General features: G+C 36.8%; 1 protein-coding gene across 3 annotated transcripts in view; it reads right to left on the bottom strand.

Moving 5' to 3' along the window:
• The window catches only part of LOC107698356 (serine/threonine-protein kinase MRCK alpha-like), a 67,381-nt gene that overhangs the window by 13,463 nt on the left and 28,105 nt on the right, over window positions 1–25,813 (bottom strand). Inside the window, exons 2-24 of one of the 3 annotated variants that reach the window (XM_016499320.1) lie at window positions 22,643–22,734; window positions 19,933–20,016; window positions 19,443–19,538; window positions 18,876–19,024; window positions 13,182–13,275; window positions 12,895–13,095; window positions 12,412–12,432; window positions 12,010–12,258; window positions 11,782–11,861; window positions 11,082–11,242; window positions 10,885–11,007; window positions 9,830–9,963; window positions 6,872–7,114; window positions 6,603–6,713; window positions 6,091–6,341; window positions 5,062–5,167; window positions 3,211–3,335; window positions 2,900–3,005; window positions 2,661–2,809; window positions 2,343–2,434; window positions 1,905–1,981; window positions 1,640–1,687; window positions 1,004–1,042 (exon numbers count right to left, since the gene is read on the bottom strand). In XM_016499320.1, coding sequence (XP_016354806.1) covers window positions 1,004–1,042; window positions 1,640–1,687; window positions 1,905–1,981; window positions 2,343–2,434; window positions 2,661–2,809; window positions 2,900–3,005; window positions 3,211–3,335; window positions 5,062–5,167; window positions 6,091–6,341; window positions 6,603–6,713; window positions 6,872–7,114; window positions 9,830–9,963; window positions 10,885–11,007; window positions 11,082–11,242; window positions 11,782–11,861; window positions 12,010–12,258; window positions 12,412–12,432; window positions 12,895–13,095; window positions 13,182–13,275; window positions 18,876–19,024; window positions 19,443–19,538; window positions 19,933–20,016; window positions 22,643–22,734 — 2,831 coding nt within the window. Of the gene's footprint in view, window positions 1–1,003; window positions 1,043–1,639; window positions 1,688–1,904; window positions 1,982–2,342; window positions 2,435–2,660; window positions 2,810–2,899; window positions 3,006–3,210; window positions 3,336–5,061; window positions 5,168–6,090; window positions 6,342–6,602; window positions 6,714–6,871; window positions 7,115–9,829; window positions 9,964–10,884; window positions 11,008–11,081; window positions 11,243–11,781; window positions 11,862–12,009; window positions 12,259–12,387; window positions 12,433–12,894; window positions 13,096–13,181; window positions 13,276–18,875; window positions 19,025–19,442; window positions 19,539–19,932; window positions 20,017–22,642; window positions 22,735–25,813 lie in introns of all 3 variants that reach the window. The other 2 variants (XM_016499321.1, XM_016499322.1) reach the window with 2 other exon arrangements.

Here is a 25,813-nt window from a genome sequence, read left to right on the forward strand (position 1 = left end):
GGGTTGATTAAGATTTTTTTTAAATGTTTTAAAATGAAATCTGTTGTGATCAACAAAGCACCATTTAGCTGATAAAAATACAGCAAAAACAGTAATATTGGAAAATATTATTACAATGTAAAAAAAAAAAGTTTTCTATTGTAATATATTTTAAAATGTAATTTATTCCTGTGATGGCAAAATGTAATATCCAGCAGCCATTATTCTAGGCTTCAGTGTCACATGATCCTTTAGAAATCATTCTAATATGCTGATTCGCTGCTCAATAAACATCTCATTATTTTGTTGAAAACTGTTGCAGCTTAATATTTTTGTGGAAACCATGATAATCTTTTTCAGCATTCTTTCATGAACAGAAAGTTCCAAAGAACAACATTTGTTTGAAATAGAAAACTACTGCACCATAACATCTTTGAAACTTTTCTTTTTTTGGATTTTGACCATCTTTGAAAGAAAAAGAAGACAGTGAAAACGTATTCTGTGCACCATGGAGAAAAACAATACGAGGTTTGGATCGACAAAACGGTCAGTAAATGATGTGAAACTGATCATTTTAAGCAATCAACTTTTATACAACTTACTTTTCTTTTTAATCTCTTTACATGTGCAAAAGTTAAAATTAGATCCAAATATTAAGCCAAGTAAATGAATTCTATATGTTTCCATTTAAATGGGCTTTTAAAATGTACCATAATAGCACATGGTATGGAAAATAAACCACCAAGTTTAATTAACTAACCCAGTCAATAACCCAGATTCTCTGAAGTATATTAATATATAACACTTCAATCACATATATGGTTCATATGTGTTTCAACAGATGAAAGAAAGGTTCCCAAACACATTTCAGATGCATTTAAGCATTAAAGGTCTCATGCAATACAGATATCACCACAATCAGAGCTGCCACCCATGCAGTTTGCAAAACAGGCCGTCACAACCTCAGGAAAAAATATGACAGAGGGGGGATTTTGCTGTGACACAGGACAAAAATGGGTCTTACACGTCTGGTTTTGCTTCCAGGACCAAAAGAGGGTGATCGCTTTATATGGAGAGAGAAAAAAAGATGAGAGGAGAGTCAAACGTCATGTACAAGTGTCAGCTGGATACAATCATGGCCTGGGACGGCAGGTTGGAGAACGGAGGGAAGGGAATGAGGGCGTGTAAGAACACGTCTAATCTGTGGTTGGATTTCTGGGCATAGTTTACATGCACAAAGGAATCACTTCACATCAAAGAACTCCAAGGAGTCACTCCCACAAGACACTGGAGTGGATGTAGGATCAGATAAGTACAGCATAACCATGAACTATATCGTTGGTAGAACATAACATCAATTCAATACTGAATTCAATACAGAAAAGTATGAATAAAAAGTATTAGTGTAGTGAAAAAAGTCCTTTGTTACCCTTTATTTGTCTGTGCTGTATACTTATTTGAATGTTGTGCTATTAGCTTAGCAACATGCTAATGCCAAACTATTAGAATCAATTGCGAGTTGAGTTTCCTTCGATATTCTGTTATTATTCCTGTGGAAGTTTCATAACTGGAGTAGGGCCTTTACTTGTCTGCTTTTAAATGTGTAAAATGAATGATGCAAAAAGACATTCCACTATAACAGGGCTGAAGAAGAACTTACATCTTCCCAAAATTCAACTAAAGAAGACGAAGAGGAAGAAAATGAGTCCTGATGGACAACAGAATGAAAAAACAAAACAATAACCATACACATTATCACAGGAGAAAAAAATGAAAATAATACAACAGATCAGGATGTGTCAGAAGAATACAGAAAGCGTGTAAAAAAATATTTAAATAAGAATGGTGAGAAAGATTTCTTTGGAAACCAGAGTGAACCTCTATGCAGATATTCTCATGAACAACACCTGGGATCTCAAACTTACATCAAACTGATCCAGAGCAGAAGTGGGCGCATTGAGAAATGCCAAGAAAGAATTCTGGGAATCCTGATGCTTCACTCCTAAAAATGACAGAATCTTATTAAAACACATTTTTTAAATCTCATCAAATTAGACTGTAACATAGCCAGAAATGCTCTTTTTATGTCACATCATGAAAAGCAATGTAGAATAGGTTGGATATTTGATTGTCACCAGTGTTTTTATTGTTTTTGTTAATTAAATGTTGCCTTGGCAATTAACTGAAATCAGTTTAAGTACTAAAATTACTCAAATTAAATGGAAATAAAAATAAATTAAAGCAATATAGGAATAAATATTTTAATTTAGTAATTTAAAATTACTAAAACTAAATAAATAAAAAAACTATTCAATATTTAAAATATTAATGTTACAAAATATATAAATAACACTGATCACCACCTCTCCTCAGTCTCAGCTCCTCTGTCTCCTTGCTCAGCCTCTCAATTTCTGAAAGCAGCTCCTGGTTTCTACTTTCGGAATCTTGCAATTTGCTGTAAGATAAAAATAACAGACAAAAAAACTATGCCACTCTATTTAAATTCACCTCATTCAAAAAGAGAGTGAACAAAATAAGCTAAATTTATACTATGCACATAAAGAGTGAAATGAATGTTGATTGAGCTGAAAAAAAGTTATTAGACTTTAAATTAAATCAGCAAACCAGATCTCTAGTTTCAGTAGAGTTGAGCAGAACTATGCTGATATGTGTGGTCTTACCATTCTGTGGCAATGTTGGATGCTTTGACTTTGTTAAGCTCGTCCTGGATGGACTGTTTGGCTCTGATCTCGGCATCCAGCGCAGACTGCAGCTCCAGACGTGCAGACATGTCCAGCTTAGCAAAGCGCCTCATCTTCCACGGCATGTCCTAACAAAGTGAGAAAGAGGCCCACCACATCAGACATGCAGGAAAATGAGAATATGGGTTTCATCTTTATCTGCTGTGGGCATGTCTCACCGTTCCTCTGGCTCCCAAGCTGGTGTTCCTGAGCCCTTCAAGCTCCTCTGTCATTTTTGTGGCTAGAGCTTGGAGGTAACCACGAGCATCTTTCTCATCGCTCACCCTGTATAGATTAAGTTTAGTTCAGCTTTACCTTGACATAAACCACAAAATGTGTATATGCAACTGTATTCAAGTGATGAATGGTCAAATAATCTGCATGATCTAGATCCGCAAAGCCATGCAGACATGGGTAAAGGTCATCATTATCATGCGTCTTTCTCTGCAAGTGTGATGTCACGTGGCTGCAGGTAGGGGGCTCCACTCACCACTGAATGATCTCAGTGATCTGGGCCTCCCAATGGGCAACGCTCTCCTTCTTATCAGCCAACTCTCTCATCTCCTCCTCCAGCTGCCTGTGACTATTGCTGAGCTGCTCATATATAGAGCTCAGCTGAAAAGAGAAAAAGAGACCACAAAGATTTAAGAACAGAAAAGTAAAGATGTGAGGAAGCAGACGGATAGTTATTGGGTGGATATGACAGGCATTGCAGTTGTTAAGGTGGTTGTTAGCATGTTGCTACCAGTGTTGTTATGGTTAACTAAAACTAAAACAACAAAAACATAAACTGAAAAAAGCTTAAATAAAATATCAAATTTAGATATTCATTATAAATAATAAATATTATATATTTTTATCATATTACTGCATAATTGTATTATATAATAAAATTAAACTTAAAAAAACTTTCATGACGGCTAATCTTGACAAGCACTAAAATGACTATAAATAACAAAAACAAATAAAAAATAAAGCTAAAAATAAATATTAAATATATAAATAATACAAAAAGCACATAACAAAATTACTAGAACTTAATAGGGGTTATGCGCAACAGACTTCCGTATTCTGTTAACCGGGTCTCGTCGCTTCCGGTTCAAGCGTTTTGCATATGCTTAGTTAAATATGAAGCAGTTTTACTCAAGATGCCTTCAAAGTAGATACCAATGATGATCATAACCAATGTCCATCACATATGCGGACTGATATCTAAAAGTTGTTTTTATTTTTATTCTTTTCACATTTAGATATAAAAATGGAATAAAACGTCAACAATAAATCAGCTAGCTAGTTTAACTGATTATCTTAAAAGTCCATAGATATCTCTATTATTTAATACGGCTGTTAACACGTTCTCCGACAAGCGGAAGCAATGAGGCCTGTTTTCCGGGTTTGGTCAGGTGATGTTCGACATATACCCTATTACTAGAACTTAAACTAAAATTTAAAATCTATCCACACATATTTAGTTGGTAACCAAGCAAGCATACTGTCAATGGCTATTGTCAACTGTTTGGTTACCAACATTCTTCAAAATGTCTTCTTTTGCGTTCAATAGAAGGAAGAAACTCATACAAGTTTGAGGGTGAGTAAATAATGACAATTTTCATTTTTGGGTGAACTATCCCTTTAAGTATTAATCTATGGCAGTTTTTCTCTAATTTTTTCATCTAATCAATTAGAAAAATAATAGCGCAGTTTGTCATTTATCCCAGATCAACTTTACTAGCTTTCATTGGTTCTTTGTTCAGTAGGAAAGTGAACATTGTACGAAAGACAGGAAGCAAACATAATATGTTACGGCGAGTCCATGCAAAACCTCTACAGTGCTCTTTGATAGGAATGTGAATTTATTCAGGCATTTCACATCCTGGTTCAATTCCTTCCAAATGCCATCATTCTTGCTTATGTTTCGAAACCTCATCCAATCTGGCATTTGACATGACAGCTCTGGCCGGCTGCGTTATTGTTTTAAACTGCCTTTGTGTTTTGGGTTTCCAGGTATTTTTACGAAATGAATCATGTTTAATATCCATGCGACCAAAAATAAGGAGCCCTTTAATATCTGATATGTCCAAACTTGCAGAATTATTTGACTGGCTGATTCCGATTTTAACCCACAGTCCAAAGTAAACAGTGGCTGAGCCAAGACACAATTTTGTGTAAGTGTGTGTGGTTACAATCTCTCTCTAGGAATGTTAGCAGATTTGGGGAAAGAGTGCCAGAGGAGAAGGGGGAATTTCAGGGGTTTGATGTATACTCTTTGTGATGAAAGAGACACAGGCTAATGCATATCATGAGCGTTGGCACGTGTTTGTGAGAGCAATAGAGATCTCACTTTCTCCACTTCACTTGCGAGCTTCTTGTTTTCGTCTGTCAGATGCGCTCTCTCCCTCTCGTACTTCTGCTTGTACTCCGTCTCAAACTCCTCTCGCTCAGTTTGGCTGTTACAAACACAACAATGAACATGATGAAGTTTACAGTACAGCTACATTCTGCTACTATGGAAATTCAATGTAAAGAAACAGATCTACAGGTTCACACTGGTGGCCCAACAAGCTGGTGGTCTCATTATGACCATGGAACATTCACAGACCATGGTTCTTATATTCAATATCAGATGTATGCCTCACGTGATGTTGCTGTGCAACGTGGTCATGAAAACTCATCGTTTGCACGTGTTTTTTAAACCGTTGAAACACAATCAACAGGCGCACGCACGTGAAGATGGTGCTCAGAGAGTACGGAAGTATTGAACGGAGTTATTTTTGCCGCTTTATAAGCATTGAACGGTTAAATACACACACTTGTATGCCCGTTTTTGCAAGTATCCTCGCAAACAGTATTTTTGGTCTTAAGTGAAAGCAAACAACTGAGAAGGAAAACAAGGGTAACAGTATATCAGATCTGGGTAGCTCTTAAAGTGACAGCAGTCTAATATTCCTGCTGCTGCCGCTTGTCATTAAAGGGACAGTTCACCCAAAAATTAAAATCCTGTCATTATTTGAACATGATGAAGTTTACAGTACAGCTACATTCTGCTACTATGGAAATTCAATGTAAAGAAACAGATCTACAGGTTCACACTGGTGGCCCAACAAGCTGGTGGTCTCATTATGACCATGGAACATTCACAGACCATGGTTCTTATATTCAATATCAGATGTATGCCTCTAAATGTCATATAAAAACAATCTGGTGCATCTGATTGGCTTTCTGCCTAAGTGGGCGGCAGACAAGAAAAGCTGTAAATATCTGCCTATATGCAAAGGCTGAATGTGCCAGCAGCTGTACGATTACACGATGCTTTTACTGACAATGTAAAGAAACTGCATAAAAACCTGGTCACATATAGTCACACATGTACCTTTCTCTGCGGGTTTTCTCCTGTTTGTCTTTGAGCATGAGAATCTCTTTCTGGAGTGTGAGGTGTTGACCCTCAGCATCGCGTAGCTCCTTCTTCAGGCCCTTCAGCTCGCTGCTGTGGAGTGTCTCTCTGCGACACAACTCCTCCTCATACTGCACGTTCTTCTTCTCCAGCTCTGCCCGTATGCGCATCAGCTCCTGCTGTTGGTCTGAGCTTGCCGCTGCGTGAGGTGGCCCAGTTTGTTTCAACTGCTGTAGGAGGATCGAGACATATGCAAGCATGAAGTGAAAGAAAGGACTAAGAGAATGAGAGAAAAGGAGGAAAATGGGAGCAAACAAGATCTAAAAGAGTTTTTCATGTATATTAATCTCTCACTGCTCTTGACTAAATCACTTTTGTAACTTTAGTATATATATAATATATATATATATATATATATATATACACATAACATTTCTAAATGGCCAATTATCAGGCAATTAATGTATATTAATGTACTCATGCATTGTCACCTTTATCCCTTCCAGTTCCTCCTCCAACTGTCTGCTGTACTGTTCGGTTCGCTCTCGTATCTTCCTCTCTTTCTGAGCTTCTGCTGCTTGCTCCTCGGCCTGGGCCTCCAACTGAGAGGAAAACACCACAAACTTCAAATACGCAGCTAACAAAACCACAAATACGATACAACTGATGATTGCTGGGGCACTGCATCAAAATTACAAACATGTTGACTTGGCTTATATCAATAAAGAGGTCAAACACCAGTAAGTTTCAGTAAGTATACCTCTTTGCGCATTCTCTCAGCTTTGCGAATCTCTAGCCGTAGAGCCTCTAGTTTCTGCGAAATTCCTTCCATCTCCTCCTCTTTGTCTCTGAACTGTCGGCTCAACCGGTGCTTTTGTGAGCGCAGATCGCTCAGCTGCTCGTTCAGCTCAGAGAACTCCTCTATGGCCACCTTCTTTTGACTGTGAGCCTCCTTTAGCTCCTTCCCCTGAGCCTTCACTTTCTCTGCCAACTCCAGCAGCTCCTTCACATATTCATTACAGAGTCAAAGTTATCATAACTTAAGGCTGGAATACACTACACAACTATTTACCAGATATTTCCCCTGATCTGCAGACTGGACAAGTCAATGCTAGCTACCGAAAGTCAGAGTCAATCTGCAGATTTTGGGCAGTCAGAGTTTACAGATTTCATCGAAAATCACATAGTGCATTATGGACACAGACTTTTTTAGCTTCAGACTATGATTCCATCCAGTCAGAAGACATCAGACACGTTTGATATTTTTAGATATTTTGTTTTCATTCGTCATGTGTCTTCCTACTAATGTGACACGATTCTGCAATAATTTGTTATGTTCAGTATAACTTAAAAGTCTGGTAGTGTGTGATCCTCAGTCGTTTAATGCATGATGCCCAATATTTCTCTGTAACAGTTTACAAAGTTGATCCCAAGCGTTTTAAAATATGTTCACATTTTAAAAGTCATATAGTGTATTCCAGCTTTTACTGTCTATGATCAACTGTTTACTAGTCATTGAGTTAAAGAGTAATCTGTTAAACAGCATGGTTAAAGATTAGTCAGCTCATGTCACTGTTACCATTATACTACGCCAGCTGTCACAAACAGGGGAACTAGTTGGTCTTTTAAGGCAATTACACTGGAAAAAAAAAACACACACAGCACAGACCATCTTTAAGTGGTTTACTGGTCTCCCAGTGAACGGGACTAATAGATCGGTAGGGGTGTTGATGCTAATCCATCACGGGACTCGGGTAAGAAGTGCGACAGGAGACAGGGCACTGTTCAACTCTTTATCTGAACTATTTAACTGTTCACATCGCCGCCCCATGAGAAGTGTATTGGGGGTAACCGGATCCAAGTCTGTCACGTCTGATGAGACGTATACTAAGGGCTTGCTGTTCAGGATACCCTCAACTTCAATCCGTACAGTCTGCAGGACATCCTCAGGCACAGACTTGCTCCCGATGACTACTCGTAGTGCAGACTTTACCGATCGGATCTCCCTTTCCCATATGCCTCCGAAGTGGGGTGCGGCGGGAGGATTCATCCTAAAAGTGATCTGGTAGCTAGCCAGCTGCTCCTGCAGTCTGGGCTCCATCTCCTTGAAAGCTTCTCTCAGTTCGGTCTCGGCTCCCCGAAAGTTGGTTCCCTGATCTGAGAGGATCTCGGACGGGGTTCCTCTACGTGCTATGAAGCGCCTTAATGCCAGTAAGAATGCATCAGTGTCGATGCTGTTGAGTAGGTCAAGGTGAATGCATCTGGTCGTCAGGCACTTGAAGATGACGCCCCATCGCTTCTCTGTGCGACGGCCAATCTTGACCACGAAGGGCCCGAAGCAGTCGACTCCAGTGGAGAAGAAGGGAGGTTGGTATAATCGCAGACGAGCTGATGGTAAGTCAGCCATAATAGGTAGAGTCGGCTTAGCTCTCCACTTCTGGCACTCTACGCACTCTCTCTGGTGTCGTTTGATGGCTTGCCTGCCCCTTAGAATCCAGAACTGGCGACGTAGCTCTGCAAAGACCCTATCAGGTCCTGGATGGAGTAGACGCTCGTCAAAGTTGGCCTTGACTGCGAGGAAAGCAGCAGGTCAATTGATTGCCCCTTCAATTCTGTGATGTCATGTCGGATGGCGCGAAGGGCCATAATCTCTTCCCTTTCCTCAATGCCTAGCTGCTGGACTGCTGCAGGAAGGAGCTCGAAGGACCAAAATGAACGGGACTAATAGATCAGTAGGGGTGTTGATGCTAATCCATCACGGGACTCGGGTAAGAAGTGCGACAGGAGACAGGGCACTGTTCAACTCTTTATCTGAACTATTGAGTTAAAGAGTAATCTGTTAAACAGCATGGTTAAAGATTAGTCAGCTCATGTCACTGTTACCATTATACTACGCCAGCTGTCACAAACAGGGGAACTAGTTGGTCTTTTAAGGCAATTACACTGGAAAAAAAAAACACACACAGCACAGACCATCTTTAAGTGGTTTACTGGTCTCCCAGTGAACGGGACTAATAGATCGGTAGGGGTGTTGATGCTAATCCACCACGGGACTCGGGTAAGAAGTGCGACAGGAGACAGGGCACTGTTCAACTCTTTATCTGAAGTATTTAACTGTTCACAGCAGATGGCACAACATTGCTCCAATTGGATTGGATATTGTACAACTTAAGGCCACAAAGTGTTAAATGTGGTCTTTATTCAATCACGCACATTAACACCTGAAGAAATGGCGGATCAAGCGGCTAGTGAAAGTGAAAGTAAATCGGAATAGCGGAAACTCACGTCAACTAGCGGCACACATTCATAATAAAAGTCCGTCCCCTATAAACATACATAGGGAATTTAGAACACCCAGTCTAGCCAAGCTGTATTCTAATGGTTTTAGAGGAGTTTTGGTCATTTTTTAGCAGATTAACAAGCTGAACATCAGCTTGGCCAGGCTGGAAGACCAGCTAGACCGGTTTAAACCATCTAAAACCAGTAAATCTTAGACTAGTTTAAGACGTAATTTAGAATCCTCATTTTTGGATTAAAGGCCAACATGATCAGAGTTAGTAAACCACATTGGATCACCTGGTGGAGGCGTGGTTGAGCTAGTTAACCATACTCCAAACATCTTGACCTAGTTGACAAGCTTCAGCTACCTAGACTAGTGTAGAAAGCAAGCTAACAGTATGATTTTATGCCTATTTTTAAAATACAATGGAATAGGTACCTTGTGCATAGCATCTTTCTCTTGCGTGACACTCTTCAGCTGTTTCTCTAAGCTCCTGATGACCTTAGAAGAGTCTTCCAGGTCTCTTCGAACCGTGCTGGCCTCCTCCAACTGCTGTTCCACTTGACCAGAGTCTGATGTGACGAAACATTAAGCCGGGCTCAGTGTTGGGTGTAACTAGTAACTAAGTAATTAGTTACTGTAATTTAATTACTTTTCCCTTGAAAAAGTAAAGTAAGGGATTACTCTCATTTTTTATGTAATTTAATTATAGTTACTTCTTATGTAATTGAACTTAATACTGTATATAGACTGTAGAACATTTATATACAATACAATACAATACCAGACAATAGTGGATTTAACATCAAAATTTAAAGTCTAACCTTCGCTTTAAATACTTTGGTGAGTTAATAAGAATATTTGTAACACTTTAGTGTCCAATTCTCACTATTAACTAGTTGGTTATTAGCATGAATATTACTGGGATATTGGCTGTTTATTATTACTTAAAAAGCACATATTAATGTCTTATTCTGCAAGAACTTATTCTAAATCCTTAATCCTACCCAATTCTTAAACTTAATTGTCAACAACTACTTTACTAAGTATTAATAAGCAGCAATTAGGAGTATATTGAGACAAAAGTATAGTTAGTTCATAGTTAATAGTTAGTTAATAGTGATAGTGTGACCAGAAGAATTTATGTAGTTATCTATTATTTATTTATATAACTTAAAGATTAAAAGAACCGTTTCATGTCTTTCCTTGTATCATTCATTAACTTTGATATAGGATTCAGAAAGTAATTAGTAATAAGTGATTAAATACTTTTTTGGAGAGAGTAATTTGTTCAGTAATCTAATTACACCGTTGAAGATGTAATTCGTAACTAGTAATTAATTACTTTTTTAGAGTAACTTACCCAACACTTATAGAGTCTTTGTCTAGAGATGTCACTACACTCAATGGGTAATCAATAGAGTACAATAAAGACCCAAGACCAGGACTGTGCCCCTGATTGAGCATGTTCTAACCCAATATCGAGCTCTCACCTGCTATCTGCTTCTTCAGGATGTCGATCTCACTCTTTAAACTCCGGATCTCTACCTCTTTATTGCCATTCACTGGGGCGTCCGAATCAGGGTACTGCAGTGCCTGCACTGTTTGCGTGGACTCTAAGGGAAAAAGGATGTTTCAGAGAGACAGAAAGATCAAATATGATTTAGTGTGGATGTGGTAGTGCCCTCACCCTGTAGTTTACGCGCAAGTTCGGTCTTCTCCTGCTCTAGACGTCGGATCCTCCTCTCATAGGCCTCTGAGGCCAGGCTCTCCTCCAGGCTTCGCTGAAGATCAGCATCTACCTGTGGTGGTCCAATGGACTCCCGCAGACACCCTCGATCTGATAGTGTGCTATAGAACCACATCACACAAGAAACTGCAGTTCAAATTTTGTGATGCCGCAGAATAAATCAAACTGTTAAAGTGCACTACAACCTACACTACCATTCAAAAGTTTGGGGTTGTTAAGATTTTTTAGTATTTTTAAAATGTTTCTTATGCTCACCAAAGCTACATGTATTTGATTAAAAATACAGTTACAAAAACAGTAAAATTGTGAAATGTTATTACAATTTAAAATAATTGTTCTCTATTTTAATATATTTTAAATTATAATTTATTCCTGTGATGAGTCAAATAATCCTTCAGAAATCATTCTAATATACTGATTTGGTGCTCAAGAAACATTTATTATTATCTCTGTTAAAAAAAGTTTGTGCTGCTCAGTATTTTTCTAGAAACTGTGATGCATTTTTAAGGATTCTTTGATGAATGAAAAGTTCTGCATTTATATGAAATATAAATCTTTTGTAACAATGTAACTGTCATATATATATATATATATTTTTTACATATTTAAAAAAGGCAGGATGAATAAATATATGACTCACCATTTGCTTGTGTAGGTGAAGCCTATGAATGGGAGGTGGTGTCCAGAAAATGGTGTGTGTGAAGGTGGGGGCAACGTCTCCTAAAATATAATATAATCCAGTTCTGTATAGTGGCATATTTAAGAGGAAATGTGTCTCTGCAAAAATCTATCAACCACACATTAAGGCACTTGTGTGGAATAAATACATCAGCTTCAGGATAAAATTAGATAGAAATTAGACACATACACAGTTTTTGAAGCAATCATCATCCACGTCAAAGTTGGAAGTGTCAGTGGGGCTGCTGACTTCGGGGATGTAGGGGGCTTCACATGTGCGGATGTTGTCCCAGTCGATGCCTGTGAAAAAGGGGTGCTGTTTGAAGTCATCGATCCCATTCTGGCCTAACCGGTGTTCTCTGCTGCAGATCAGCCGCCGTATGAGATCTTTAGCCTCCTCAGACACATCTGTCACCTGAAGTGGGAACTGGAAGCGCTCCTGAGAATGAATGAGTTAAAACATACTTAGTGCTCAGTGCTACGCATTGAGACTCTCTCAAATATCTCTGCCTATCTGCACTAGTTACATGTGCTCGATTAGTTAATTCCCACACAGAACTAAATTAACCTTGATGAATAGGTGAATTTTTACCTCATTGTTAGGTTGAGATGACTAATCCAGAATAAAATAGTGAAGAAAAGACAAAAAGAATTTTTAATTCAAAACTTCTACAATCCACTCATGACTTTTTGTTTTATACCAAGAAAGAGACACAAACAAATTATCCTTGTGGTGAACTAAAAAAGGAACGGGTTACCTAGAAATTAAGCTACTCTACTGCAAACAGATTTCAGAAGAGGATCTCTACAATAGAAGGTGAAATGTGTAATTTCTGCATCACTAGCATTGCATAAATAGCACTTGTTTTCCTGAACAAGCTAATGTTTTCATAGTATAGCGTTTTTACACTATTGAGGAGAAACAACCAATGAATGGCTTGCTTGTCTCTAAAGGAAGAATGTACGTATTTTAACATCTATAAATTACACATATCACCTTAAATACACATTGGAAAATAACAACACTGTCAAGTTATTGCACAGAATCACATGTTGGTCTACGATGCAAACTAACCTTATGATTCATGATCTTTCCATAGGTCTCCACCAGGGATTCAGCATAAAAGGGCGTCTCTCCATACAGCATCTCATACATGCACACACCCAGAGACCACCAGTCACACTCCGGCCCGTACTTCCCCTTCCCGTCCTCCATAGCCTGCAAGATCTCTGGAGAGATGTAGTCCGGGGTCCCAACTGCCACAGAGGACTGGACCTGAGAGAAAACAGGAAATTATAACACAAGACTTACTTAGCAAGTAATCATGTGCTTGACAATTCAGGATTGAAGATCAAACTCACTGTCCCATCTTCCATGAGCTTGAGGCATGAGCCAAAGTCAGCCAGTCGGATGTGACCGTTCATGTCCATCAGGATATTGTCTGGCTTAATATCCCTGATTACACATAAAACACAATCATAAACATTCATGTTCTAAACCAAAAAGAACCATAACAAAAAAGTCAAAGTATTATAGTGTCATGCTAAATGAATATGATAATCATTAATTGCCATGGTGTGTGCATATGTATTAAATTAAATGATATAAATAAATGTATACTTACTGTATTATTTGTTTATTTTTGTTATTATTTATGTGTATATATAGTTAAATAAAAGGTGTATATATCAGACCACACTGGTACAGTGGTGTGCAGGTGGACTAACAAAGGGTCTGTGGTGTCCTAATGAGGGTCAAAGGTCATGTACACACTCCTACCGTATTACACTTACTCAAATAACAGCACAATTTGTGCCAGATTTCTAAATTGTCCGAGATGTTTCATACAATATCTGTTTAAGACGGCTAAGTTTATCTATATCAATAAATCACACAACTGTCCTGTGGCTGGCACAAGTACAGTGATGGCTGTCGTAAAAGAGATAAGCAAAACTTTGAAGGACACGCACACGCTATCTCACTCAAACAGCCGGGGGATTTACCAGTGTCAGCACATCATTAATCATAACAGCTCATAAACCCTAAAACTCAGCACTACTGACGTTTTTGTTGTGCTTTACAGCCAACTACATTGCAGACATTACAAGCTCATACAGCATGTGTGTGTGTGTAAGCTGTGATCTTCCAGCTTTGGCAGAGTTTTAGTACACTGCGTGAGGAGAGTAGTGGAAAGCACAGAGATTTTTTCCCTAAGTGTTGATTATTAATGCAAGGTATGAAGATATATATGTGTGTGTGTGTGAGGTGAGAGGCAGGCAGCCACCCCCTGCTGTCGAGCAGTTGAATAGAGGGCCAAAATGAACCATGTATGAGAGGTCTGTTTGAGATTGTGGTAGGAACTCAGTGGGTGGTGGAACTCTTTTCATAATGGCTTGACCTCATCCACACCGAATAATGAAGCAATATTGTAGTCAACACTTCAACGTTTATAATATACTGCACACCTGTTTGGGTGTCATGTTTCGTAAGTTATTTAACCATTAAGAAATCACCCAGAATTTATTAATCACTGAAAACAAGCCTAAACAATTTAGAAATGCAACAAGATTTCATTTAAAGTGTATTGTATACATATGCTTTTAATTCATTTTAATATTTTAATACATATATATCAACTATGAAATAAGTAAATATCAAATATATTTATTTACTATATTTAACTATACACCACCATTCAAAAGTCTCTGAAAGATGTAAGTTTTCTGAAATAAGTCTCTTATGCTCACTAAGGCTGCATTTATTTCATAAAAATTAATTACAAACTATTGTAATATTGTAAAATATTATTACAATCTGAAATAACAGTTTTATGTTTTAATATATTTTAAAATAATTTATATTTTTTTATTATATTTATAATTTGTTAATTTAAAAATGTTGTAATTTATTTCTGTGATGGCAAAGATTAATTTTTAGTAGTTATTACTCCAGTCTTCAATGTCACATGATCCTGCAGAAATCATTCTAATATGCTAAATTTGATGTTCAAGAAACATCTAATTCAATTCTTATTATAGTGAATGTTGAAAACAGAATATTTTTATAAAATGTGATACTTTTTTCAGGATTCCTTAAAAAAAATCTAAAGATATAATGCTAAAAAGAACAGCATTTATTTGAATTACAAATTTTTTGAATAGTAGTGTACCAGTATAAATAGATAAAGCACCCAAATTAATTGAATAATTCAGAGACATTATTATTTAATTATTGTGGCAGATGAAAGCATTGTTTGACTTTTAATAAAAAGTTAGTGCAATGAGACGCAATGACAACCTGCAATTGATGCATTAATTTTTCAGAAGGAAAATCATTACAGAATTTATGTACAGCTCCGCGGACACAATCAATTAGGTTGAGTTTATGTTTTAACTGAAACACAAAATATTTATAAATACATTTTTTTTTTCAATAGCAAAATTGAACCCAATGCACAGCAGATCTCTCAACAGCCATAATCCATGACCAATTCTGCAGACCATCCAGACCCCTCATTTTGCTGAATCTGTCACTGAGGTCTTAAACAGTTTTTTCTTTCCAAGAGGGTTTTGGCTTGATTGGGCCATTCTCACCATCACGGTCCAGTGCCACAGAGCAAACATCAGAAAGCAGAGGAAGACATGCTAAACCAATTACAGAAGTAGAGAAACTCTGAGCCAAACAAATATGCTCTACAGAGTCCATAGATTAACACTATGAGCTAACAAGGTTTACCACAGATAATGTGGAAATATTCATGACACAGCCATTGGCGATGACTCCATAGCATTATTACTCCATCCTTGTGTGTGTAACTCATTGCTAAGCTTATATTTATACTGTTAAACTTGGCTTGTCTTATATCTATATTAGATTTGGTTAACCTGGCCGCATGCCTCCTGCTAGGCTAAATGCAATTCACTTTGTAATGGTGCATTAAGGGGTCCGGTCTGGTCAGCAGGGGTTGTAGTGTAGGTGATAATTGGGTGGCTCTGTCCCGGGCTGCTGTCTTAAGGAGCAGCGGACTGCGAGCAGAGGGAGGTAATCCCACTTTAAAACCACAATAACCATCTGTGAGCACCATCTGGCCCGGTCTCATGCCTACCACAGGGAGAGCAGGTCAGCTATAGACAGGAAGAAAGAGAAGGGGGTGGGACTCATTGTATAGGGATGTTGTATACATTTCAGCAATTCATTCTGTCCTTTATTACTCGAGCACTGAGCTCAATCCATTATTTCTAAAAAAAAATAAATTAAAAAAAACGGAAGAGTGGATTATGTGGAAACTTCAACTTGTAGGTCAAGGCCCTGTTGTTGAAAAAAAAGCTGTTCTACAAGCACTAAGAACGCCGTCGACGTCGCCAAACAAAGCTCTTTATGAGGTCATCCAATCACCTGTGCCAGTTCAGATGAATGTGGCTTTATCCTCAGGCAACGACTGTGCATCTTTCTCTTTGATAAAGGATCTTTACAGGTAACAAGAGATTCCCTTTTGACATTTGAGGTGCGACGAGGCATGTCTTGGTGGCGAATGAAATTCCAGATTCCTTAGAAATCAGCTGAGGCATCACACACATGGCTTTGATCAATAGCAGGACACACATATGGCCCTGATCAATAACCGAGTATAATGCAATGGTCACGCACAACAAAAACACGCAGATGCTAGTGCATCCGGTTGGCTCTTCGGCTGTGACATGGGCTGGTCCTTTTCAGTGAAAGGATCAGAATGCACCCTATGCAAATATCTGGCCGAGAGGAACTGGGCACTTAACACCACTTACGAGCACAATCTCTAAAAATCCTCCACTTTAACACAACAGCTTGCCCACTTAGTCTAATGAGGGTTGGGTGAAAGCAAGGGCTCCAAGCTTTTCCTGGAAAGAGCTTTCGGAGCAGGAGCCGACTAATGTAATCTGAAGACTGGAAGTGTGAAAGCTGCATTTAAAATTTAAATGTGAATTAATTAAGTGACAAAAGTCATTTGAGATTTATTAAATCCATTTAAAGGCATTGTTAACCCAAAAAATGAACCTTTATTCCTCGCCAAGTCATTCTAAACTTGTTTTCCATGGAAGATGCATCATGTCAGGTTTGATGTCAATGCTGAATGATAAAGTCTCTGTCATACAACTTATGTAATAAAGTAAACTTATAATAAAAGTATAATAAAAGTGAAATCGCAATGTGTTTCAGTGTGATTATTAAATTGCAAAAACTGTGATTTAATTAAATAAATGTACTGCATGTTTTAAAGTCAATTAAATAATTATGTTTATAATAATATAACATAATATATAAATCATTACATACTTTTTATATCACTGTTTTAAAATAGTAATATTTCTTGTTTTGTTTAATATGTGTATCTTTAATAATAATAATAATTATTATTATTATTGTTATTATTTTTTCTCACTTTATTTGTAAATGATCAAGTATTAAAAATGTTCAATATTTAAAAATACAGTTAAAATGACATTTTAACGTGACTATATATAAAGAAAGGGGATCAGAATAAATATGTGTCATTTCACACAGTACATCCACCCTCAAACATACAGATGCGCTTATTCCCAAATGCACACCCTTTAACACGGCTTGCTCATAGAAAAACACACCCACGCCAACCCCATCCCTGGAGACCAATCCACTCTGTCCTCACCCTCCACAAACCAGGCGTGCCAAACTCTCACGAGGAGAGCTGACCACACCTCTAACCCCATGATTACTGCCTTTAACTTTCCCCTGCCTGTCCCTCTGTGTGCCCCAAAAGCAGCGACTAAAAGAGCTGCATATAAGTTTGTGAGGAAGACAACACGAGTACATAAAAAGTGTGTGTTTGTACCCAAATTATGTGTTTGGTGGGACTGTTGATGCACACCCAAAGTCCCAGTACAAACACATTCATCACACTGAGGGCTCTATGCAACTGGTGCCTGTCAGTATGCAAATGTTGACACTTCCTGTGTGATAACCGAAGATGGGTTCCAATCCAGCCTGCCCTCAGACTAAACATAGCCTTTTTCCGACTCATTGCACTCTGATTTCATGCATGCTTAGCGGATTCGAAAACCCCATGAAATCAAAATGTGTGTTTTGTGGCTTTTAATCCATGTGCATTCATTTTGAGGTCATCTATATGCTAATATACACTATCATTCAAAAGTTTGGGGTAAGATTTGTAATGGAAAAACAGTAATATTGTGAAATATTATTAAGATTTTAATATATTTTAAAATGAAATTTATTCCCGTGATGGCAAAACTGATTTTCCAGCAGCCATTATACCAGTATTTAGTGTCACATTATCATTTTTGATCAATTTAATGCATCTTCGCAGAAAAAAATATTAATAAAATATTAATATTAATATTACATATATTAATATTAATATTAAAATAATATAAATATTTCCTTAAAAATCTTGCTGCCCTCAAACTTTTGTATAGTAGTGTACTATGAAAGATTGACAAAACTGACTTTAATCAGATACAAGTTTTTCTTCTGTGAAAACATCAAAAGCACTGATGACTCATGTTGCACTACACAGATTTTAGTCCAATCAAATTCTCCCTAAAATGAGAATGCTCTCCCTATAAAACTACTTGTAACTAACTAGAAAACAGGGTCATGGCAAAATAAGGATGAACCATTTACACCTCACCCAAACATCTGGTTTCAATCAAGAAGTCACATTTTGGCTGGTTAACAAGGCATCTGCTCTCAAATGTCATCAAAAAACATGTATTTTCAATAAATAAAAGAGTTTTACAAGCAAGCAAGACTACAAAATAGATTGCGGTGTACAGCAGGTCAGTGATACAATTATACGTTTATTGATATGGAAACAAAAAAGCAATATAGTGACTTCTAAAGCCACTTTTTAATGTCTATTCAATGCTTTCATCTGCCACAATGATATCTTTAAATGATCATCATTCAGGGGTTCAGCAAATACTGACATATGCCATTCATTTAACTAATGAGTGAACATTTAATTCAGTCAAATTTTTAACTGATTAACAACCTTAGTTTAAAGAGTCAAGACCCACCTGTGAACATAATGTAGCTGATGCACAGAGTCAATAGCCAAGACCATTTCGGCCAGATAGAACTTGGCCATGTCTTCAGGCAAACGATCTTCAAATTTACTGAGCAGAGTCAACAGATCTCCCCCTACATAGTAGTCCATCACCAGGTACTGGGAGGAGAAAAACAAGAAGAAAATAAGAACAGAAGAAACAAAAAATAATGGAAAACAAAGATATCAAGATATTTTACATCTTTTAAATTCCCTTTACCCTTGGATTAACCCATCCCATCTCAATTATCCATGACATTCTTTCATCTAAAATCTCTTTATTGTTCTTTTCCTCCAGTTTCATTCCCTCACACTCCCACTCATGGAGCTGAACTCAAAATGATAATTCATATTAGAGCCCCTCTTCTTCAGTCACGCTATATGCAACACGGCACAGATAAATATATAGTCTGCTATAAAACCGTGTCCCTTGAAACTCTGTAAGCAGTGATTAATGATCATTACATTATCTCCCCCTTTGGACCTTATCAAGCGAATGTGAATCAGACCCAATGTGAGCTTGAGAGTTCTCACGCACCAAGTTGTTCTCGTCCTGGAAAGCATAGTGTAATGTTGTGATCCACTGACTGTCCCCGTTCACCAGCACGTCCCGTTCCTCCCGAAAACATGCCGTCTGAGAAAAATAAGGTTACAATGTCAGAGAAAACCACTTTTTTGGAGTCAGCCATCAAATATGTGCCCCACATATTTAGAATGACTCCAACCAAGGGGTCTGTTTCCACAGTGAGGAATGGTTTCTGAATCATATAGAGCAAAGACTGTTTGTTTTTAAGTGGTTTCTCATGTAATAACACTCTCCTAGGAAGCTAAAGAATGACACGCCAGGGATATAGGAGAAACGGCTGCATCAGCTGAATGGAAAAGCCTGATGCTAACTGGATCAAGATTTGCACATTATATAAAAATCAGTCTTGAGAAAACCATTACTGCTATTTGCAGCTAAAGCAGTTCGCTTTGGACCAAATCTGCTGAATGAAAGGAAGAGATGTGTAAACACATCAGCTCACCTCAGCCCTTTTGAGCATTTCCCATTTGTTGAGAATCTTCATGGCAAATACTTTGTCTGTATTTTTCACCTTTACTACTGCAACCTGTAAAAAAAGACAAGAACATCCAGTTCAGAAGTGATCTTAAACATAATATGGCCTGGAAACAGTGTTTTTATTGGCATTCACACAAAAGTGTTACTCAGCTTTCTTGTTAAAAGTGCTGCCATTAGCATTCAGTGAAGAAAAGTACAGCAGATTATGAGCAGAATTATATAATAGCCAATTTGTTCATCTCTACTGGTGTTTTAGGGTTTACAGAAACAAGTAAAACATGATTTTTGTGTCGACAGAGCATTTTAAATCCTATTGAAGAACTGATTTTTTAAACTTCAAAGAAATGTATTCATGTGGTACCCCTCAATAACTTGGTATCTGTAAACAAACATACAACATCTGTGGTTGGTCTCTTTACAATACCATTCAAAAGTTTGTGGTTGGTACGATTTTTAAATGAAAGAAGTCTCTTACTCTCACAAATTATGCATTTATTTGATCAATAATACAGGAAAAACAGTACCTTTGTGAAATATTACAACAATTTAAAATAACATTTTTATTTTAATAAACTTTAAAATGTAAATGCAAATGCAAAGTTGAGTTTTCAGCAGCCATTGCTCCAGTTTTCAGTATCACATTATCCTTCAGAAATCCTTCTAGTATGCTGATTTGGTGCTCAAATAATATTTCTTATTATTACAAATGTTGAAAACAGCTGCTTAATATTTTGTGGGAGTCAGGATTCTTTGATAAATAGAAAGTTGCATTTATTCAAAATAAAAACAATTTTTACATTATAAATGTCAGTCAGACAGTCCATTCCTGTCTAAATGGGCAATTATTTGTAACAGTATGCATCAAATTCAATCTCTGTGAGACTACAAATAGTAAAGTTCAAATACAAATAAAAACAGATGTCTGTGAATGCCATGAGATCAAAATGCCAGGAAAGTAACCTTCTTATGATCTTATCTAGCTTCTGCCTTGAAGAGGAAATATGAAAGATTAAGCCCAGTAAGGCGTGTGATGTCTTCACTCTATTAAACGATGATCAGCGAACGTAACAATGTTCTGGCAATGTTCAGTGACTTGATCGGGAAAGAGCACACTTTTCTTGGCTCTGACCTGGATGACAGAAGAGTCTCCTTCAAAGTTCTTTGCTCTTCGCTTTCTGCCATCAAGTATGTGATGACATCTTCATAAACTAACATTCTGTATGTTTATAGTATGCTTAGTACGTAGTTTATACTTTACAAATATTTACAGTATATAAACATTTTAATTTAAAAATTACAGCATTACAGTAAGTAGCATTTAAGTGTGTTGAAAAGAATGACTGTAGAACACTCAAAAGAAATTCAGTAGCAGCTACTGGCTCAGAAGTCTCCATAGGAAATGATGTCATCTGCCCTTCTTCTGCTCGCCCAAGCCTATCCTGAACCATCAGGAGATGAAAGTGTGTGACCGATCCTCAATCTGTTCCTTCGCACGTTTTCTCACAGCTACATCAAGCAGAACAGACTTTCTGCTAGCTTTCCATGAGCTGTTGATTCCAGCTAGACTGAAGTGGGCAGACGCTAGGCCGGAAAACCTGTCGAGTGGTGTGTCAGAAGAAAACGCTCCTATTGACGAGGTTGCAGATGAATCATAGCTCACCAGACGTTGACAAGTGAAAAACCGAAGGACTGACACATATAGCCCTTTAAAATCTACTTTAATCTCAAGGATCTTTGATGTATTTCCATCCACCCAATCTAATAAATGTGTTGCCATTTTTATAACTCAAACCTATCCGTCATTAAAAAAAAGTTTAAACTGCCTTTTTGCAGACACAGCTGTTAATGTATTTCACCACTTGGAAAATTTAAGGTACTTGATTTCAGAGGAATTTGTTTAAAGCAGATCTGTATGTTAAAGGATTCGATTTGGTCTTCATTTACTCACTCTTCTGTTGTTCCCAAAACAACAATTTATTTTTTCCATTGAAAACAAAAGGAGAAACTTTGAGGTATATGCTGGTCACTATTCGAATGTAAATTAAAGCTTTCAAGCTTCAAAAAAAAAAATTTCCATAAAATGATCATAAAAATAGTCTGTTTCAAATTGTACGCAATATTTCAAGTCAGAGCTGCCAAGATATTCCTCAAATATTAACTTTTGGTATTCCACGGAAGAAAGGGAGTTGCACTGGTTACAAAAGGGTGAGTAAATAATGACAGAATTTTGATTTTTGGGTGAACTATAACTTCAACTCAACTTGGAAAAGTCCAAGTGCCACAGAGCTGTTTTCTCAGTCACTGTGAAATAAAACCTGAATAAAAATTCCATAAACCATTTGCTGGGGTTTTAAAACATGGCTGCTATCCAATGTTCCCACTTCATGGGCCATTCTGAACAGCCAGGCCTCACTAAGTAACCTAATAGTGCTGGTTTCCTGGCCTACCTGTGCACCACACATTCCCCAGTGACTACATCACACATCTGTCATTACAAAAGAACATCAACTGCCTCGGGCTCTCAAAAGTACTGCATGAAGAATGTCCTTACTCTGCAACATACCTGTGCTTATGGTAAAGCAGTATATTAACTCATTAAATAATACAAAGGGGCTGTTATGGGAGCTAAAAAAAAAACAATACATTGTTCCAAATGGAGTGAGAACAATAAATACCTCTCCAAACGCTCCCCGTCCAATCACCTTCAGGATCTCGAAATCTTCCTTGTGCAAGCGCATCTGTTTCACCTTGGATGTGAAAGGTTTGACTGTAAAATAAAAAAACAGAAAAGAAAGGGGACAAAATCAGTGTGCGGCATGGAGCTAAAAAATATTTTAAAAATAATAATACAAATACAGAAATTGTTAAAACTTATAGAAAAATATGCTACCATTCAAAGGTTTGGGGTCAGAAAGATAAAAAAAAACAATAAATAAATAAATAAAAATACTTCTATTCAGGAAAGATGCATTTTGATCAAAATAAATCAAATACATTTTAAAATATAAGTTCAAGTTTTGAACTTTCTTTTCATCAAAGTATCCTGACATAATGTATCATAATGTATTGAACTGATTTCAACATTGATAAAAAAAAAGAAAAAAATAAATGTTTCTTGAGCACCAAATCAGCATAATACAGGGGTGTAGGCAAGTTCGGTCCTAGAGTGCCGCAGTCCTGCAGAGTTCAGCTCCAACCCTGAAAAAAAAACTCACCTGCCTATAGCCTTAGTAATCCTGAAGACATTGATTAGCTTGTTCAGGTGTGTTTGATTAGGGTTGGAGCTGAACTCTGCAGGACTGCGGCTCTCTAGGACCGAACTTGCCTACCCCTGGCATAATAGAATGTGAAGACTTGAGTAATGGCTGCTGAAAATGTAGCTTTGCCACTACAGAAATAAATGATATTTTACATTTTATAAAATAGAAAAAATTATTTTAAATTGTAATAATATTTCACAGTAAAACTTTTTTTTTTAAATAAATGCCACCTTGATGAAGAGACTTTTTCAAAAAAATTTCTGACCCCAACATTTTGAACAGTTATTAACATTTCATTTATTTATGAAAAACTACTGTTTTCACAGTTATTCTTAACTTTTTTTTTGTCAAATTAACTACTATTTTAAACAATTTGTTGTAAATATTACGTAAAATAATGAATTCTTCCACTGTAGCAATATTGTGCGTGTTATTCCCAGGGTGGGAAACATGGGAACAGAGGAGGAGATGATCTCAACCGCAGTGCGATAAGGATAAGAGTCTGCCGTGTTTATCCTCAAAAAGAGTACAAACACGCCACCCACACCTGCCATCATCAGAGTCTACGCAGCTTTAAACTTAGCATCTCAGAATGAGGAAAGCATGACCTTCCTAAAACATCTTTTTACAAAGCTCAGCCTCATCTAATGGCTCTCATAAACATTACTGAGGTGTTCTGTTGCAAAATCTTTCCATGGGAGCACAGTGCCACTGCTGCAGACTCAGTTTAGTCCATAAACTCTCATCCAATCAGCATCAAGCACACAGGGTGGGGCGGCTCTGTTGCTATAGCAATATTGGATTGTGCAGAAGAGAGAAATTCAAAAAAAGTCACATAGGTGTCAGAATGTAGAACTGTTGTATATTTTAAAAACTATTTTTTATAAATGTTTTACCAACTAAAATGCGTTTTAGCTAACTTTCATTAAAGTCAGTTTGATTTTTTATATAATGCAATGACGTGTGCATTTTTAAGTGGTTTAAGTGTCTACATTTCTTCTATAATTACTTCTATAAAACCTCCTTATTTTTACTATCTAATAATATAAACTAAGAATAAATAAAATGTTTCCCACACAATATTCTGAATCTATTTAAGGGGTAATTATCTGCTGAAGTTCCAGACAGCATCTGTCTTTCAGAGCAAATAAGTGGGTAGATCAGCAAGGTACAATTGGTGGCTCCAAGGCATTTTGGTCCCAGCAAGCCTTCAGCCAGGTCATTACATCTCATCAGAACTGCTCCACATTACTACTGTAATTACACTTAAGCACTGACCCACTGCTAATCTAACAGTCGTCACAGTCACATATCACAGACCAGCTACTCTATCACCCACCCTGCTGACAGCTAAAAACAAGCTAATAATACCAGCAATGTGTAAACACTATTGAACAAGGGATAACCAAAGCTTTATATCATGCTAGGAGTAATTTTTTATAAAGATGGTATATATCACAACTGTGTGTATATATTATTTAATAAGAAAAAATTCTACATTTCCAGCTAAATTAAACAAACATAAATAAATTAATTAATTAAACAGTATATTTAAATTATTACTTATACTATTATATATTATATGTTTATACTGATATATTTTTGCTGGAAATATGTAACATGTATGTATGTACTGTATGTGTGTGTGTGTGTGTGTGTGTATACACACACACACACACACACACATACAGTACATACATACATGTTACATATTTCCAGCAAAAATATATCAGTATAAACATATATATTATGAATGAATGAAATTTGAATGAAACATTACACTAAAAATTAGTAAATACAAATTGTAATAAGATTTTATTATTTTGATCTTTGTATCTTATTTAAATAAAAATTAAATAAACATTTGCCAATGCCTATTTTTGGATAATCTATTGTTTTAAATAAAAATACTTATAAAAGTTATACTTATAAAGGCATATTTCATTTGATTACATTTTTTATTTTTTGGAACTTGATGGATGCAAACCTGAAGATAATGTCTACTGTCTGGCATCAGTTCAATATCCCAATTGTGTGAATATATAATTTAATAATAAGAAAAAGGTCTGGGTAGATCAGCAAGTTACAATTGGTGGCTCCAAGGCATTTTGGTCCCAGCAAGCCTTCAGCCAGGTCATTACATCTCATCAGAACTGCTCCACATTACTACTGTAATTACACTTAAGCACTGACCCACTGCTAATCTAACAGTCGTCACAGTCACATATCACAGACCAGCTACTCTATCACCCACCCTGCTGACAGCTAAAAACAAGCTAATAATACCAGCAATGTGTAAACACTATTGAACAAGGGATAACCAAAGCTTTATATCATGCTAGGAGTAATTTTTTATAAAGATGGTATATATCACAACTGTGTGTATATATTATTTAATAAGAAAAAATTCTACATTTCCAGCTAAATTAAACAAACATAAATAAATTAATTAATTAAACAGTATATTTAAATTATTACTTATACTATTATATATTATATGTTTATACTGATATATTTTTGCTGGAAATATGTAACATGTATGTATGTACTGTATGTGTGTGTGTGTGTGTGTGTGTATACACACAC

Source organism: Sinocyclocheilus anshuiensis, unplaced genomic scaffold, assembly GCF_001515605.1.
Source record: "Sinocyclocheilus anshuiensis isolate Anshui unplaced genomic scaffold, SAMN03320099.WGS_v1.1 scaffold1746, whole genome shotgun sequence".
Taxonomy (NCBI): Eukaryota; Metazoa; Chordata; class Actinopteri; order Cypriniformes; family Cyprinidae; genus Sinocyclocheilus; species Sinocyclocheilus anshuiensis.